At 44.8% G+C, this 14,048-nt stretch overlaps 2 protein-coding genes across 2 annotated transcripts in view; one reads left to right on the plus strand and one right to left on the minus strand.

Annotated features, from left to right (window-relative positions):
- The window catches only part of LOC130110628 (NACHT, LRR and PYD domains-containing protein 12-like), a 571,318-nt gene that overhangs the window by 300,298 nt on the left and 256,972 nt on the right, over positions 1–14,048 (minus strand).
- The window catches only part of LOC130126664 (protein NLRC3-like), a 51,994-nt gene continuing 43,148 nt past the window's right edge, over positions 5,203–14,048 (plus strand). Inside the window, 1 exon segment of the mRNA XM_056296277.1 lies at positions 5,203–5,415. Coding sequence (XP_056152252.1) covers positions 5,203–5,415 — 213 coding nt within the window.

Raw genomic sequence — 14,048 nt, forward strand, 5'->3', positions numbered from 1 at the left:
AGCTCCTGTTTTATTCTGCAGGTTTAGACGGTAAACTGGGAGTAGAGGGACTAGAAACCCTCACAGGGTTAGAGAAACTTTAGTGGACAACAGTTATCTCATAGAACTGATGCTGTTTTGCAGAGAAACTTCTTTGCTGAGCGACGACACATTTCACTCCCATCTTGGTTTGGACAAATTTCATCACACATCTTTCTTTCTTTTTTACCATCTCCTGACCAATGTGAACCGCATCATGTTTTGGAATTACTCCTAATTCAGATCTACAATACAAACAAGTTCTTCCACCAACTTTAAGACTCCTTTCCAAGACAGAGGGGACTGTTACAATATCTATCTGTCTGTCTTTATCTATCTATCTATCTATCTATCTATCTATCTATCTATCTATCTATCTATCTATCTATCTATCTATCTATCTATCTATCTATCTCTTCTTATTACAGTTTTTCTCAGTGGCTTTGGTGCATTTCTCACATCACTATGTACATTTGCACAACAGTTAATGCATTTCTCAAAACATTTAGTACAAACTGCAAAACCTAGTTGATAACCTGCAAAAGCGTGTCACTTGCTCAAAATGGATAGTTCATTCCTCAAAAGCAAGTATTCATGTCAGTGAAAGTGTCAGTGTCATCAAGATGAGAAGTCCTGACACCATTGTGTATGAACAAGAGAGTCAAATGGCTTTGTCATGTTTTCATTATGACAGTTTACTCTGTAAATGTTTTCCAGTGCAGAAAAGTCAGATCTTGGTGACACTACCTGAAAATGCTCAAGACAGCACTATATACTATTTACAAAGCCATTTGAAAACTACAGTAAAGTCACACATTACTGTATTTAGTGAGGTAACTGAGTACAAGACACTGAATATGTATGTTTCACATTTTTACTGCATATGCTCTTTACAATTCTACTTTGTTCACAGCATTGTGCAAAAGAAAAAATACACCCTTATTTACAACAAACATAAACTCCCTTTGGGCAGAGCTGTGCACAACTGTAAACGATGTTGCAGTACATATTGGAACTGAACATACAACATACACAGACAGTACTGTAAACCATTCATGCACATCCAGACCTTCCTCTCTGTCTGGCCACATCGTTTCATCTCCATCACAGCCAATATCCTCTCTTGCAATGCAGCGAGGACAGTGTCTCCTCGAGTGGCGAATCCACCCTCTGCAGGACTCTGCTGTGATGTCATCACATGCTGCATCCATGGCCGCTAGCAGGGCCATTTAGGTATGTGGATGCCGGTCATATACCTTCCACCTCCAGGAAGAGAAAAACTCCTCTATTGGATTTAGGAATGGTGAGTAGGGAGGGAGATATTCCACCAGCATCCTGTCATGTGCTGCAAACCACTGCCTGACCACATCGGAAGGGTGAAAACGCACATTATCCCAAACAACAACACACTTGTTCAGATGGTCTCCAGTTAGACCCCTCTCATTCTCAGGGATTATGTCCCTGTAAAGAGTGTCTACAAAAGTCAGCAGATGTTGTGTGTTGTATGGACCAAGACGGGGGATATGGGTGAGGACGCCGTTTTCTGAGATGGCTGCACACATAGTAATATTCCCTCCTCGTTGGCCTGGGACATCAGTGGTTGCTCTCTGTCCAATGTGATTCCTTCCACGCCTTCTACCTTTTGCCAGATTGAAACCCGCCTCATCAAGGTATATGAATGTGTGCAGCGGTTCCCTGGCCTCCAGCTCCAGCACATGCTTCATCACAGAAGAGGGAGCGAGAAAAACTATAACAACTCTTCCTGTGTGACATAATGCATTTTGGACAACATATTGTACAGTATGCACTGTGGATACACATACACAGAACTGCCATGTAAGTGTAGTGCATGGCACTACACAAACTAAACAGTTTGCAGCACTGAACATTAGAGTGTGCATAGAACACATCCATGTTTTACCTGTACATACTGGTGACGGAGCTCCTTCACTCTGTCGCTGCTCCGTTCAAATGGCACCTTGTACAATTGTTTCGTGCGCATTTAATTTCTCCTGAGCACTCTGTCAGTTGTAGCGACTGAAACGGATTCAATATTCCCAAAGATGTTGTCATCCTCTATAACATCACTTTCTATCTCTCTCAACCTTATGGCATTGTTTGCAGTCACCAGTGCACAAATGGCTTCCTCTTATTGCGGAGTAAAAAGGGGCCCTCTTCCACCTCTGCAAGGTTGTCTTGCAACCCTATGTGGTGCAGAGTAAAATTACAGTAAATATGGCAAATCTTTCCTGTAGCACTACTGTACACTACAATACACTACATCTGTGCTGCAGTAAAGCTGTAAGTCTAAATGTAAAATGTAAAAAGTGACAAGTTCTGGTCCCACTGCAAGCTTCATGTATGACACAATGACAATAGTGCAGTGCAGCTTGTTTAGTGCTGAATTACTGTCCATTATACACACACCGGTTCTCTCGACGACACGTCGGAATAATTGAATTTACAGTGGCTCTCCCAACATTTGGCTGCACCCTTCCACCAGCCTCAGCCATTGTGAGGCCGTGATTGACAACATGATCCACAATTGTAGCCCTGATTTCATCAGGAATCCGCCTATGTACTTGGCCTCTTCTTCCTCTTCCCCTGTTTTGTGCCCTTCCCCTTCCTCCCCGCATCCTCACCCCTCTTCCACGAGGCTGACCGTCCATTTCTGTGTCACAGTATTGTAGAAATGGTACACACTATGTCCTGCTTGGTTCATATATGCTTGTAAAGTGGGGGTTCATGGGATTCAGCTCTGAGTGACGGTGGAGAAGTGGCTTATCATTGGTTGCAACTAATGCTTCACACACCCCTTCTCATCAGTGAAAGCTGAGGTTCACCTGAGAGAAATTGTTCAATTTAGGAGACATTTTCAGGGGAAAAAAAAGATAAAAAATGTATAAAATTTGCTTGACAGATTTTGACAACTAGTTCAACATTTTTGTATGTAATGACTCAAGCAATGAAATGAGGACTATTAGTTTTATAGGGAATGACTATTCAGCATTCACAAGTATAGTTCATTTTGACTGACATGACATAAACAAATGATAATGTTATAAAACAGCAGAGAGTTGTATGAAAGCAATTGATGCATGTCCAAAAGCATTTGCAATTTGTTGGAAGGAATGAGAAACTGCTACTATGATGTGCACAAATGACTAAATGTTGTGGAGGCTGAACTAACTGTTGTGCAAATGTTAATAGTTATGTGAGAAATGCACCAGAGCCACTGAGAAAAACTGTAATGAACATTGGTATGGCAGATACACATGTAAACATGCCGGATTGTAGCAATACTGCTAATTTACATCCGTTGTCCCTCGGCAGGTCAACACAAAAAAAAAACAGATGTGGTACACCACAACACAATACAATAACACTAAAATACACAACAATACATACTATACAACATTATATACCCCACAAAACCATACACCACAATACAATACAATACAATACAATACAATACAATACAATACAACATCATACCATGAAACACACAACACACAAGTGAGTGATATCATCAGCAGGACAAAGCTGCACTGAGCTCGCACCGATTAAGAATGATCACAAACTTTCCCCCTTTTTTCTTCCCAGTTGTACCCGTCCAATTACCCCACTCTTCTGAGCCATCCCGGTCGCTGCTCCACCCCCTCTGCCAATCCGGGGAGGGCTGCACACTACCACATGCCTCCTCCCATAAATATGGAGTCGCCAGCTGCTTCTTTTCCCCTGACAGTGAGGAGTTTCACCAGCGGAAGGTAGTGCGTGGGAGGGTAAAGCTATTCCCCCCAGTTCCCCCTCCCCCTAAACAGGTGCCCAGACCCACCAGGTGCCCAGACCGACACATCTGGTGTGCAGTCCATCATGATGCTGTAATATCCACCTGTTTTGACCTTCTGCACGATGTTTTCCAACACTGCCTCAGCTAGTAGTCCAATGAACACATGTTGAATGTTTTTGCTGAGGTAGTGGGTAGTCTTGGAATGATTGACATGTCGTGCTAATGGCGCATCATATTTGGCCAAAAATTCCACAAGCTTAAGAAAATTGCCATTGTTTTCTTGGTAAAGGCGATCGACACTTCCTCTAAATGCAAGGTTTTGTAATGCAAGAAACATGATGCAATCCAACATTCTGCTAAGCACTTCATGCCACCGTTGTCTCTCACTGAGAAGCTCTGCTTGCTGGTGGCTGTCAATCGTTGTACCAGCAGCCAGAGCGAATTCCAGAGTTTCCCACTTTGAAAAGTTCTCAAGAGGAGAACGATAATTCTCGTGTTCAGTCAGTCTCGTTGATAACTTGACCCAGTTTGAAAAACCAGTAGTGAAGATCCCTTTGTCAGTTCCAAACAACTTACAACAGAAACAGAAGACGGCATTGGCAGACTCTGAGTAGACTAACCATGGCCGACCGGTGCTAAGTGCAATGTCCTGTCAATTCGGACATTTGAACAGATAGAGAGAAATGAACAATTTGAAGTAAATGTGAAACCCAGAAACCTTGTTGCATATGGGGGCAGCAAAATTAAAACTGTTGTTCTTGTTCGGCTGCAGTGTCACCTAGAGGGACAAACACACACATTTCCGTTCTTCATTGTTCATGAGGATGTTTTGCCACTGCTTGGTCTACGTGCATGTAGAGAGATGGGACTTGTCTCATTCAGCAAAGATGTTCATCAGTTAGGTCCTACTGATGATGATCTGTCGCAGCAAATTTATGCTGAATACAGTGACCTCTTTTCAGATGAGCTTGGGAAACTACCTGTGACTTACTCCATGACACTTGATCCAGAGGTGAGACCTGTTGTTTGTCCTGCACATCACATTCCTGTGGCTATGAAAGACAGAGTCAAAGCTAAATTGAACAGAATGCAGGAATTAGGTGTCATCACCCCAGTATCTGAGCCAACTGACTGGGTGTCATCAATGGTTGCTACACACAAAAAGGACAAGCAAGAAATCAGAATATGCATAAATCCAAGAGACCTTAACTCTGCTCTAAAAAGACCACATCACCCCATGCGCACTGTAGAGGAAGTGGCTGCACACATGTCAAATGCAACTGTATTTTCAGTTCTAGATTCAAAAAAATTAATTTTGGCAGATTCCTCTTGATCACAAATCCTCAATGTTGACCACTTTCAGCACCAGTTTTGGTCGTTACAGATTTCTGCGAATGCCCTTCGGACTCAACTCAGCCAGTGAGGTCTTCCAGCGCTCCATGGAACAGATTTTTGCTGGATATCCCTGTGCAATCATAGTGGATGACATACTCATTGGTGGTAAGATTGTGGAAGAACATGATGCTAACTTGAGAAAAGTGCTTAACCGTGCCAGAGAGGTGAACTTGAGATTCAATCCTCTCAAGTGCAGGTTCTGGCTGAACCAGGTCAGCTATGATGGTCATGTTTTCTCCAGTGAAGGCCTCAAGGCAGACCCCTCCAAAACAAAAGCGATCAGTGAAATGCCAACATCAACAGATGTTCCAGCTTTACAAAGATTTCTCGGGATGGTTAACTACCTTGGAAAGTTCATTCCCAACTTTAGTGAGCTTACGGCTCCACTACGACAACTAACACATAAGGACACAGCATGGACATGGCACGAGCAGCACACACACGCGTCTAGCCCACCAGTTCTGTCATACTACGATGTCAGTAAACCAGTGACGCTCACATGCAATGCTTCACAGCATGGACTTGGTGCTGCATGTCTGCAGGGAGGAAAACCTGTAGCCTATGCTTCATGCACATTAACTGACACTGAAACTAGATACTCACAGATTGAGAAGGAGCTGCTAGCAGTAGTTTTTGCATGCTCAAAATTCAATGACTATATCTATGGCAAGTCAGTGACCACAGAAACAGACCATCAACCCCTAGTCACCATACTAAAGAAGCCTATACATGCAGCTCCAACAAGACTGCAAAAGTATGACCTCACACTGGTATACAAAAGCGGCAAACTTATGTATGTGGCTGACACACTGTCTCGAGCTCCCAGAAGCTCAACTGCTCAGGAAGCTGAAGAGGAGGACAGCTTTGATGCCATGACGGTCAACTACATCTCTTCTTCCCGGCTGTTGGAGTTGAAAGAACACACAGCAACTGACACAACTCTGCAGACTCTCAGCTCCATCATCAGACATGGATGGCCTAGCAGACCATCCGGCCTTCCTTATGCTATTCGTTCCTATTATAATAGGAATGAATAGCATAAGGAAGGCTGGATGGTGCAGAATGCTGACAGAATGACACGCAGCATGCCCCCTCGCTGAATGTGAGTATAAGCGCTACATAAATCTGATGCTATACATGCAGCATTTTTTCGCACACACGATGTGCTCACAACATCACACTCAAACAATAAATGATAAATTTATTGTTTTAATTAATGCAGCGTCTCATGTTGCCGTCGTTGATGTTGTTATTGTTGGCACTGCTTCCATTGTGCGAGTGTGAAGCTGTGTTGTGTGTTTATGCTGGCCCTTCCTCAAGGCCAGGGGGTGCCTGCTATTGTCATCATTCAATGATACAGCATTCCCAAACCTTAGCAATAGTTGGTCCGTCGTTTTAATCAGGAAAAGGGCAGTGCAACCGACATACCAAGATGATAGCTGAGAGAGGAAAAAACACAAACAATGAACGAAGGGAGATACATTTTCAAAATTAACTGTCCATCTAGACTCCAAAATGAGTTTTAAAAGGGTGATGTTGGCTAACAGCACTTACGAAGACCAAAAAAAAAAAATCAATGACGAAAGACACAATCTTTAAATGAAAATCATTACTAAAAAAGATGTCTGTGAATGTTCTCATTCATCCAGGTCATGCGCAGGCACGGCTCCAGGATTTCAGTTTTGGGTGGGCCAGGCCAATTATGGATGGGCCTGGAATTCCCTAGGGGGGTCCGGGGTATGCTCCCCCGGAAGAAAATGTTTCAATATTGATAATTTAAATGCATCAATTTGGTGCATTTTGAGACCAAAATCGAGCTAGATAGAATAACAAATGCAATCACAAAAAACCCTCATAATTCATGCAACATTGACAAAATGAGCCAAAATGTTAAAAATTACTCAGTGCAAAATATATATTGCTTGAACAGCAGCAGGACCATCACTTGCCAACGTTGAAAGCCAGTGAGTGACCGTTTTGAACTATAATTCTATCACTGACCGACCAATAGAGGGTGCAACAGGTCTGTGAACAAGCAACCACAGCCCAATCAAAGGCCCTGTCCCAATACGCCCATTTCCCGCCGCGGCCATTTTGGATTTTTTAAAAACCAAGTGGTGGGAATTTAGCCACGCCCCCTTCTTACTCAATCGGAAATCAATGCAGCCGGGGCCAGCAGGCAAACATGGTTTTGACTACCAACCTTGAGCACCTACCGTCATTTACCACAATATGAAAACTAAGCTGGATCTTTTCTTTTTCGAGTACTTTCTGCCTCTCCTGTGCCAGTGAGGAGAGACACACACACAGGGCTGTATTCAAAGAAGCTGTTTAATCACAATAAAATAAAAAATAAGATACATTTCATTTTTATACTGTACATTCAATATTTATACATTAGATTGTCCCATCTACAATATTTTCATTCTTTGTCCTTTAACTTTAACAAAACTGTTGGTTCATTTTAAACTAAAATATGTTCGGTCAACTGTCATTCTGTTGTAGCAATAAACTGGAACTGGCTACCAACTCAAATCATCAATTGTTTACTAAACTAAGATAGTGATTGCTCATCTCAAGGTGTGGGCTAAAAAATGGCACTGTACTGAAATGAAGTTAAATATGTTTCAATCTATCTAAGGTTTGTGTGCACTATTTTCTTGTCAGCTGAATTTAACAAAGGTATAAAACAGTGGTCCCTGAAAATTTGTTAGGAGAGCACACAGTCCCCAGTTGGTTGACTGTTCCACTTAGTGAAAGGGGTATGACTCCATCAAAAATGTGGTACTCCTTTATGCGTCTTATTGACTGTTCGACGTGTATTCTAAGGCCAGCAATACTCTCTGTGTCTGTGAGTTCATCACAGCTAAACTGTCCACTTGGGCCTAAAAATCCAGGGATGATAAGTTTTACATCTATTTCATCGAGCAGGTCTTTGATAAGGAAGCCCTTATCGGCCATGACCTCATCACCTGACTCTAAGAGGTCCAGAACACCTGACCTCTTAGTTATCTCCTTATCAGAAATACATCCTGTGTATAGATTACTTACCAGGCTAACTGACCCTGAGGGAGTGATCCCAATTAGGGATTTCAGTGTAGTGTTACTTTTAAAAAGGGAGTATGTCATGGTGTTCAAAACCTTCGAACTAGCTGTCTCGATGCGGATCTCTGTGCAGTATAGTGTCACTCTTGTGTTTGGGTAGAATTCCCTGAATACTGGTGGCATTAGCTCGTCTACTGCTGCTCTACTAGGCCATATTGGGAGGGTCCCTAACATAAAGAGCAAATAGTTGGCCCACGTCATACAGTTCCTGCTGACTGTGGCCGGCGACACATTGAATCGTACAGATAAATCCAGAGCAAAAAAGCCCTGCCTCACACGGCACAAGAACAGGAAAAACTGATCAATCAGCGATAAATGCTCTGCATGGAAGCCATACACAGAAATGTGTTCTAGGTTATGGCTGTTCCTTCGCATTTGAGTCCATCGCACCATGGACTCTGCAGTAGGCTGTAAAGCTAGGAAGAGTGCTTTGATGGTGTGGTAATCCTTAAAACCAGTGTAAAACCTGATCAGATTGGGCGCACACTGGAAGCGTTCTAGACCAAAACGCTCACTTTTCAGCTTTTTATTTTCATCCTCCAGGAAAGCGATGCGTTTCTTTACTGCGTCAAGCTGGTCTTCCACAGAAAGGGGCTTCACGTCATAGTCATGATCAGGTAGAGTCGCCCAAACCTCACTGGACACATGAGGATATGTCATACATGTGGGAAGGAATATAAATCCACACATTTTCCTGTTATCAGGATGATGTGTCAGAACAGAGCTATCCACTATTATACAATGCAGTAATCTACATGTTTGAAAAATTGTATTGTACTGACAGTAACAACTCACCTATCTCCCTCATGTTCCTCTTCATGTTCCTCTTCATCTTCTTCCGCTATTAAGTCACCAAATGCGACTAAAAACAGGAGCAAACATTTTTCAACGTCAAACTTCTGTCTCCCTTCTAATGTTTTAGTCACAGTGAAACTGGTCACCCCAATATTATTTAACTGGCTGTACATGGTGCAACCTCTGCAGCTCAATGCATACAGTAACGTTAAATGTACATGCAACCTCTGCAGCTCAATGCATACAGTAGGCCTACATGTACATAATGTCTGTTGCAATAATAGCAGGAGGAGTAAACATTTAGCCATATGGCATCTTAATGTGTCAGTTGAATTTAGGATGGTACACAGCAGTACGACATGTTGCTTCCTGCAGTGTTTTCAATGAAGTAAGAAGGGGGCGTGGCTAAATTCCCACCGCTCGGTCTTTTTTTTAATCCAAGATGGCCGCGGTGTGAAATGGGCGTATAGGACACGTAGAGCCTCTCGGTGTTGCCAGCAGGGGGCAGTGTGGCGCTTCCCCTCTTTGCGTGCGGACTCTCGTTGCTTCTTCGTTCTGCTGAGCGGAGCCGCATTGAACAGCACGGCGTGTGAGGCCTGTCTCGGTCCTCTCCTGTTTCTACAGGTTGGTGGGGGTTTAAACATTTGTATGGCGACATACACATGTTGTTTAGCATTAAAATGAACAGTTGGTCCAATGTTGTAAGAGTAATGAGGACATTTATATGGTTTTGTGGACAAGTAGAGAGACACGGTCTCCTTTGTGTCGGGTGAGCCAAAATGGCGCCGGCTGTAAACGTTCCGTTGAGGTCTGAATGAGAAACCTGTATGTTCTGGTTCTGTTGCTCCAGTACATTTCATTTTGGGTTCGTACTGTTAATCTCGGTGTAGCAACTTGTTCCAAATGAGTGGTGTTGGTGGTATAGTTTGATCTATTCTGAAACATTATCAGTACTATGAAATATGAGACGTTGCAGGTTTCCAGCTCCTGCGTACCGAACTGACAGATGATGAGGACCAACGTGTTTTACTTGACTAGGAAAAAGGTTGTACCTGGCTTATGTATTTAGTGTTGTTGTTGTTGTTGTGCATGTTCGTATTAAGATGGAATAGGGAAAACAAAACGCAGGAAGGGAAATAAAGAGGTTTTGCGTGTCGGTAAATAAAGTTGGTGCTGAGCGGAGCTGCATTGAACAGAAGCACGTGTGGCCTGTCTCCTCGGCATCCTGTTTCTACCGGAAGCTTATCTGTTCATGGGCTCTCAGTCTGACACCTGCAACATTTACCACTCACCTGCTTGGTCGGCCCACCACTCAGTCGTGTCATGGTTGCCGCGAGCTGGAACCGTCGTTGGTCAGCTGATCCAGAGGCCCAGTGTGTGAGACTGATCACTGTCCGTCACTCACTAACGATGCTCACTCAGTCAGTCAGTCAGTCAGTCAGGGACATTCGCGTTTGTAGGGCTGTCCCCGCTGGCCGGTCCAGCCAACAAGATGTGTGTCCCATCTGTGATGCAATAAAATGATCTGTTTCTTAACAAGATCTAAGGTCAAGTGACTCCAGTGTGTTTTAGTGCCATTTGGAGAGTTGGAAGCATATTTTGATGGTGATCAGGATAATATTCCATCCATCCATTATCCAAACCACTTATTCTGCTCAGGGTCGCGGGGATGCTGGAGCTTATCCCAGCAGTCATGGGGCCGCAGGCGGGGAGACACCCTGGACATGCCGCCATTACATCACATGGCCCACACACACACACACCTAGGGACAATTTAGTACGGCTGATCCACCTGACCTACATGTCTTTGGACTGTGGGAGGAAACCGGAGCACCCGGAGGAAACCCACACAGACACGGGGAGAACATGCAAACTCCACACAGAGGACAACCCGGGACGACCCCCAAGGTGGGACTACCCCGGGGGCTCGAACCCAGGACCTTCTTGCTGTGAGGTGACCACACTAACCACTGGGCCACCCTGCCGCCCCAGGATAATGTTGTGAATCACAGTTATTGTAGCCAGGATAATCGTGACATGACATTGTCATATCGTCCCACCCCTCGTCTCAGGCTCTTTGGAAATCATCTAACAAGGGTTCAGGTTTCCCATTAAAAAAGGGATAACAGGCAACAGTGATATGAATAAAAGAAGAGCATCATGAAGAGTGGCAGATTTATATTGTACTCCATCCAGTTCTGAGAGAAATCTGCTGATGGAGAAGACAAGTTGATTCAGAGCAGACAACTCTAAAGCTGTCAGAGTAAAGACAGAAGGACCAAAACACGTTGAACATGTTTACTGTCATGTGCATCCTCCTCATTAAAGCACAGATAAACCAGGGAAAAGGAGGCGAGACGGCAGCAACATCCTGTTTGTCCCAGGAAGCAGCAATAAAGAAGACACAACAGCGTCACAGCTAATGCGAGACATTAACACATCACAGTTTGGGACGGGAAAATGTCTTGTGCCTTGTTGGCAGAGGTAATAACTAGAAGAAGAAAGCCACTGTCATTGTGTTGCAGTGTATTTTTACAACGAATGTGTTCTCTGCATGTAACCCCTCCTATTGTATAGGAGCAGTGGGCAGCTAGCTGCAGCGCCCGGGGACCAACTCCAGTTCTTCTTTCTGTTGGCTTGCTCAGGGGCACAGGCAGGAGTATTAACCCTAACATGCAGGTCTTTTTGATGGTGGGAGGAAACCCACACAGACACGAGGAGAACATGCAAACTCCACACAGAAAGGACCTGGGATGGCCTGGGGTTCGAACCTGGGACCTTCTTGCTGTGAGGCAGCAGCGCTGTCCACTGGGCCACCATGCTTCCCCCGGTATACAGTGCATCCAGAAAGTATTCACACCCCTTCACTTTCCCCACATTTTGTTATGTTACAGCCTTGTTCCAAATTGGATTAAATTCCTTTTTTTTCTCATCAATCTACACACAATACCCCATAATGACAAAGTGCAAAAGGTTTTGTAGAAATTTTTGCAAATTTATTAAAAATAAAAAACTGAAATATTGCATGCACATAAGTATTCACACCCTTTACTCAGTACTTGGTTGAGGCACCCTTGGTAGCGATTACAGCCTCAAGTCTTCTTGGGTATGAAGCTACAAGCTTGGCACACCTATATTGGGGGTATTTCTCCCATTCTTCTCTGCAGATCCTCTCGAGCTCTGTAAGGTTAGATGGGGAGCGTCGCTGCACAGCTATTTTCAGGTCTTTCCAGAGATGTTCAAAGGGGTTCAAGTCTGGGCTCTGGCTGGGCCACTCAAGGACATTCACAGACTTGTCCCGAAGCCACTCCTTCGTTGTCTTGGCTGTGTGCTTAGGGTCGTTGTCATGTTGAAAGGTAAACCTTCGCCCCAGTCTGAGGTCCTGAGCACTCTGGAGCAGGTTTACATCAAGGATCTCTCTGTACTTTGCTCCATTCATCTTTCCCTCGATCCTGACTAGTCTCCCAGTTCCTGCCACTGAAAAGCATCCCCACATCATGATGCTGCCACCATCATGCTTCACTGTAGAGATGGTATTAGCAAGGTGATGAGAGGTGCCTGGTTTCCTCCAGATGTGACGTTTGGCATTCAGGCCAAAGAGTTCAATCTTGGTTTCATCAGACCAGAGAATCTTGTTTCTCATGGTCTGAGAGTCCTTTATGTGCTTTCTGGCAAACTCCAAGCAGGATGTCATGTGCCTTTTACTGAGCAGAGGCTTCCGTCTGGCCACTCTACCATAAAGGCCTGATTGGTGGAGTGCTGCAGAGATGGTTGTCCTTCTGGAAGGTTCTCCCATCTCCACAGAGGAACGCTGGAGCTCTGTCAGAGTGACCATCGGGTTCTTGGTCACCTCCCTGACCAAGGCCCTTCTCCCCCGATTGCTCAGTTTGGCTGGGCGGCCAGCTCTAGGAAGAGTCCTGGTGGATCCAAACTTCTTCCATTTACGAATGATGGAGACCACTGTGCTCTTCGGGACCTTTAAAGCTGTAGAAATTTTTTCGTACCCTTCCCCAGATCTGTGCCTCGATACAATCCTGTCTCGGAGGTCCACAGACAATTCCTTTGACTTCATGGCTTGGTTTCTGCTCTGACATGCACTGTTAACAGTGGGACCTTATATAGACAGGTGTGTGCCTTTCCAAATCATGTCCGATCAATTGAATTTACTACAGGTGGACTCCAATCAAGATGTAGAAACATCTCAAGATTCAAGATTCAAAAAAGGACTGGTTGTTAAAATCCCTAGTGTTCGCACTGCAACAGATTCAGTGGAGATCAAACTGGAGATGTCTGCCAAGGTGACATTGCCACCACCAGGACACATCATCAGTTGTGTACCTCAGCATCACAGGGTGTTTCGGCCTTTTATCACAAGACACCCTCCGCTGAGGCAGGCCCACCACAGGTTGATCGGTCCTGGGTGTGTGACCTGTGGTTAGCTGTTCACCCTGGCAGCCCAGACGGCGTCTCTCCTTTTGAGCCAGATCCAGTGGCTAGTCCTCTCAGCAGTGTTGGCTAGCTCTTTGATCACTCTCCTGTGGGCCTGGCCCCTGACTCCTAGTTCCCTCAGGAGTTTTGCTGTGGAGCTGGCAACAAAGCCCCTACAACCCACCTCCACAGGGCGCACCTTCACCTTCCAGCCTCTGTCCTCTGCTTCGGCTGCTAGGTTGGCGTACCGCAGCTTCTTACGCTCGTACGCTTCATCGACTGCATCCTCCCAGGGGACTGTGAGCTCGATGTAAGCAAGCTGGTTAGAATTGGACCAGAGGACGAGGTCTGGTCGCAAGGTGGTTGTTGCGATCTCTGTCGGGAAGATGAGCTTCTGGCCTAAGTCCACTCGCATTTCCCAATCCCTGGCTGAGTTTAGTGAGCCTAAGTTGGGAAGTGAAGGGTTGGCCTTCAGTTTATCCCCCTCTCGAATGAAAGCTGGGGAACGCCGGGGCCC

This window comes from Lampris incognitus, chromosome 1 (genome assembly GCF_029633865.1).
Source record: "Lampris incognitus isolate fLamInc1 chromosome 1, fLamInc1.hap2, whole genome shotgun sequence".
NCBI lineage: Eukaryota > Metazoa > Chordata > Actinopteri > Lampriformes > Lampridae > Lampris > Lampris incognitus.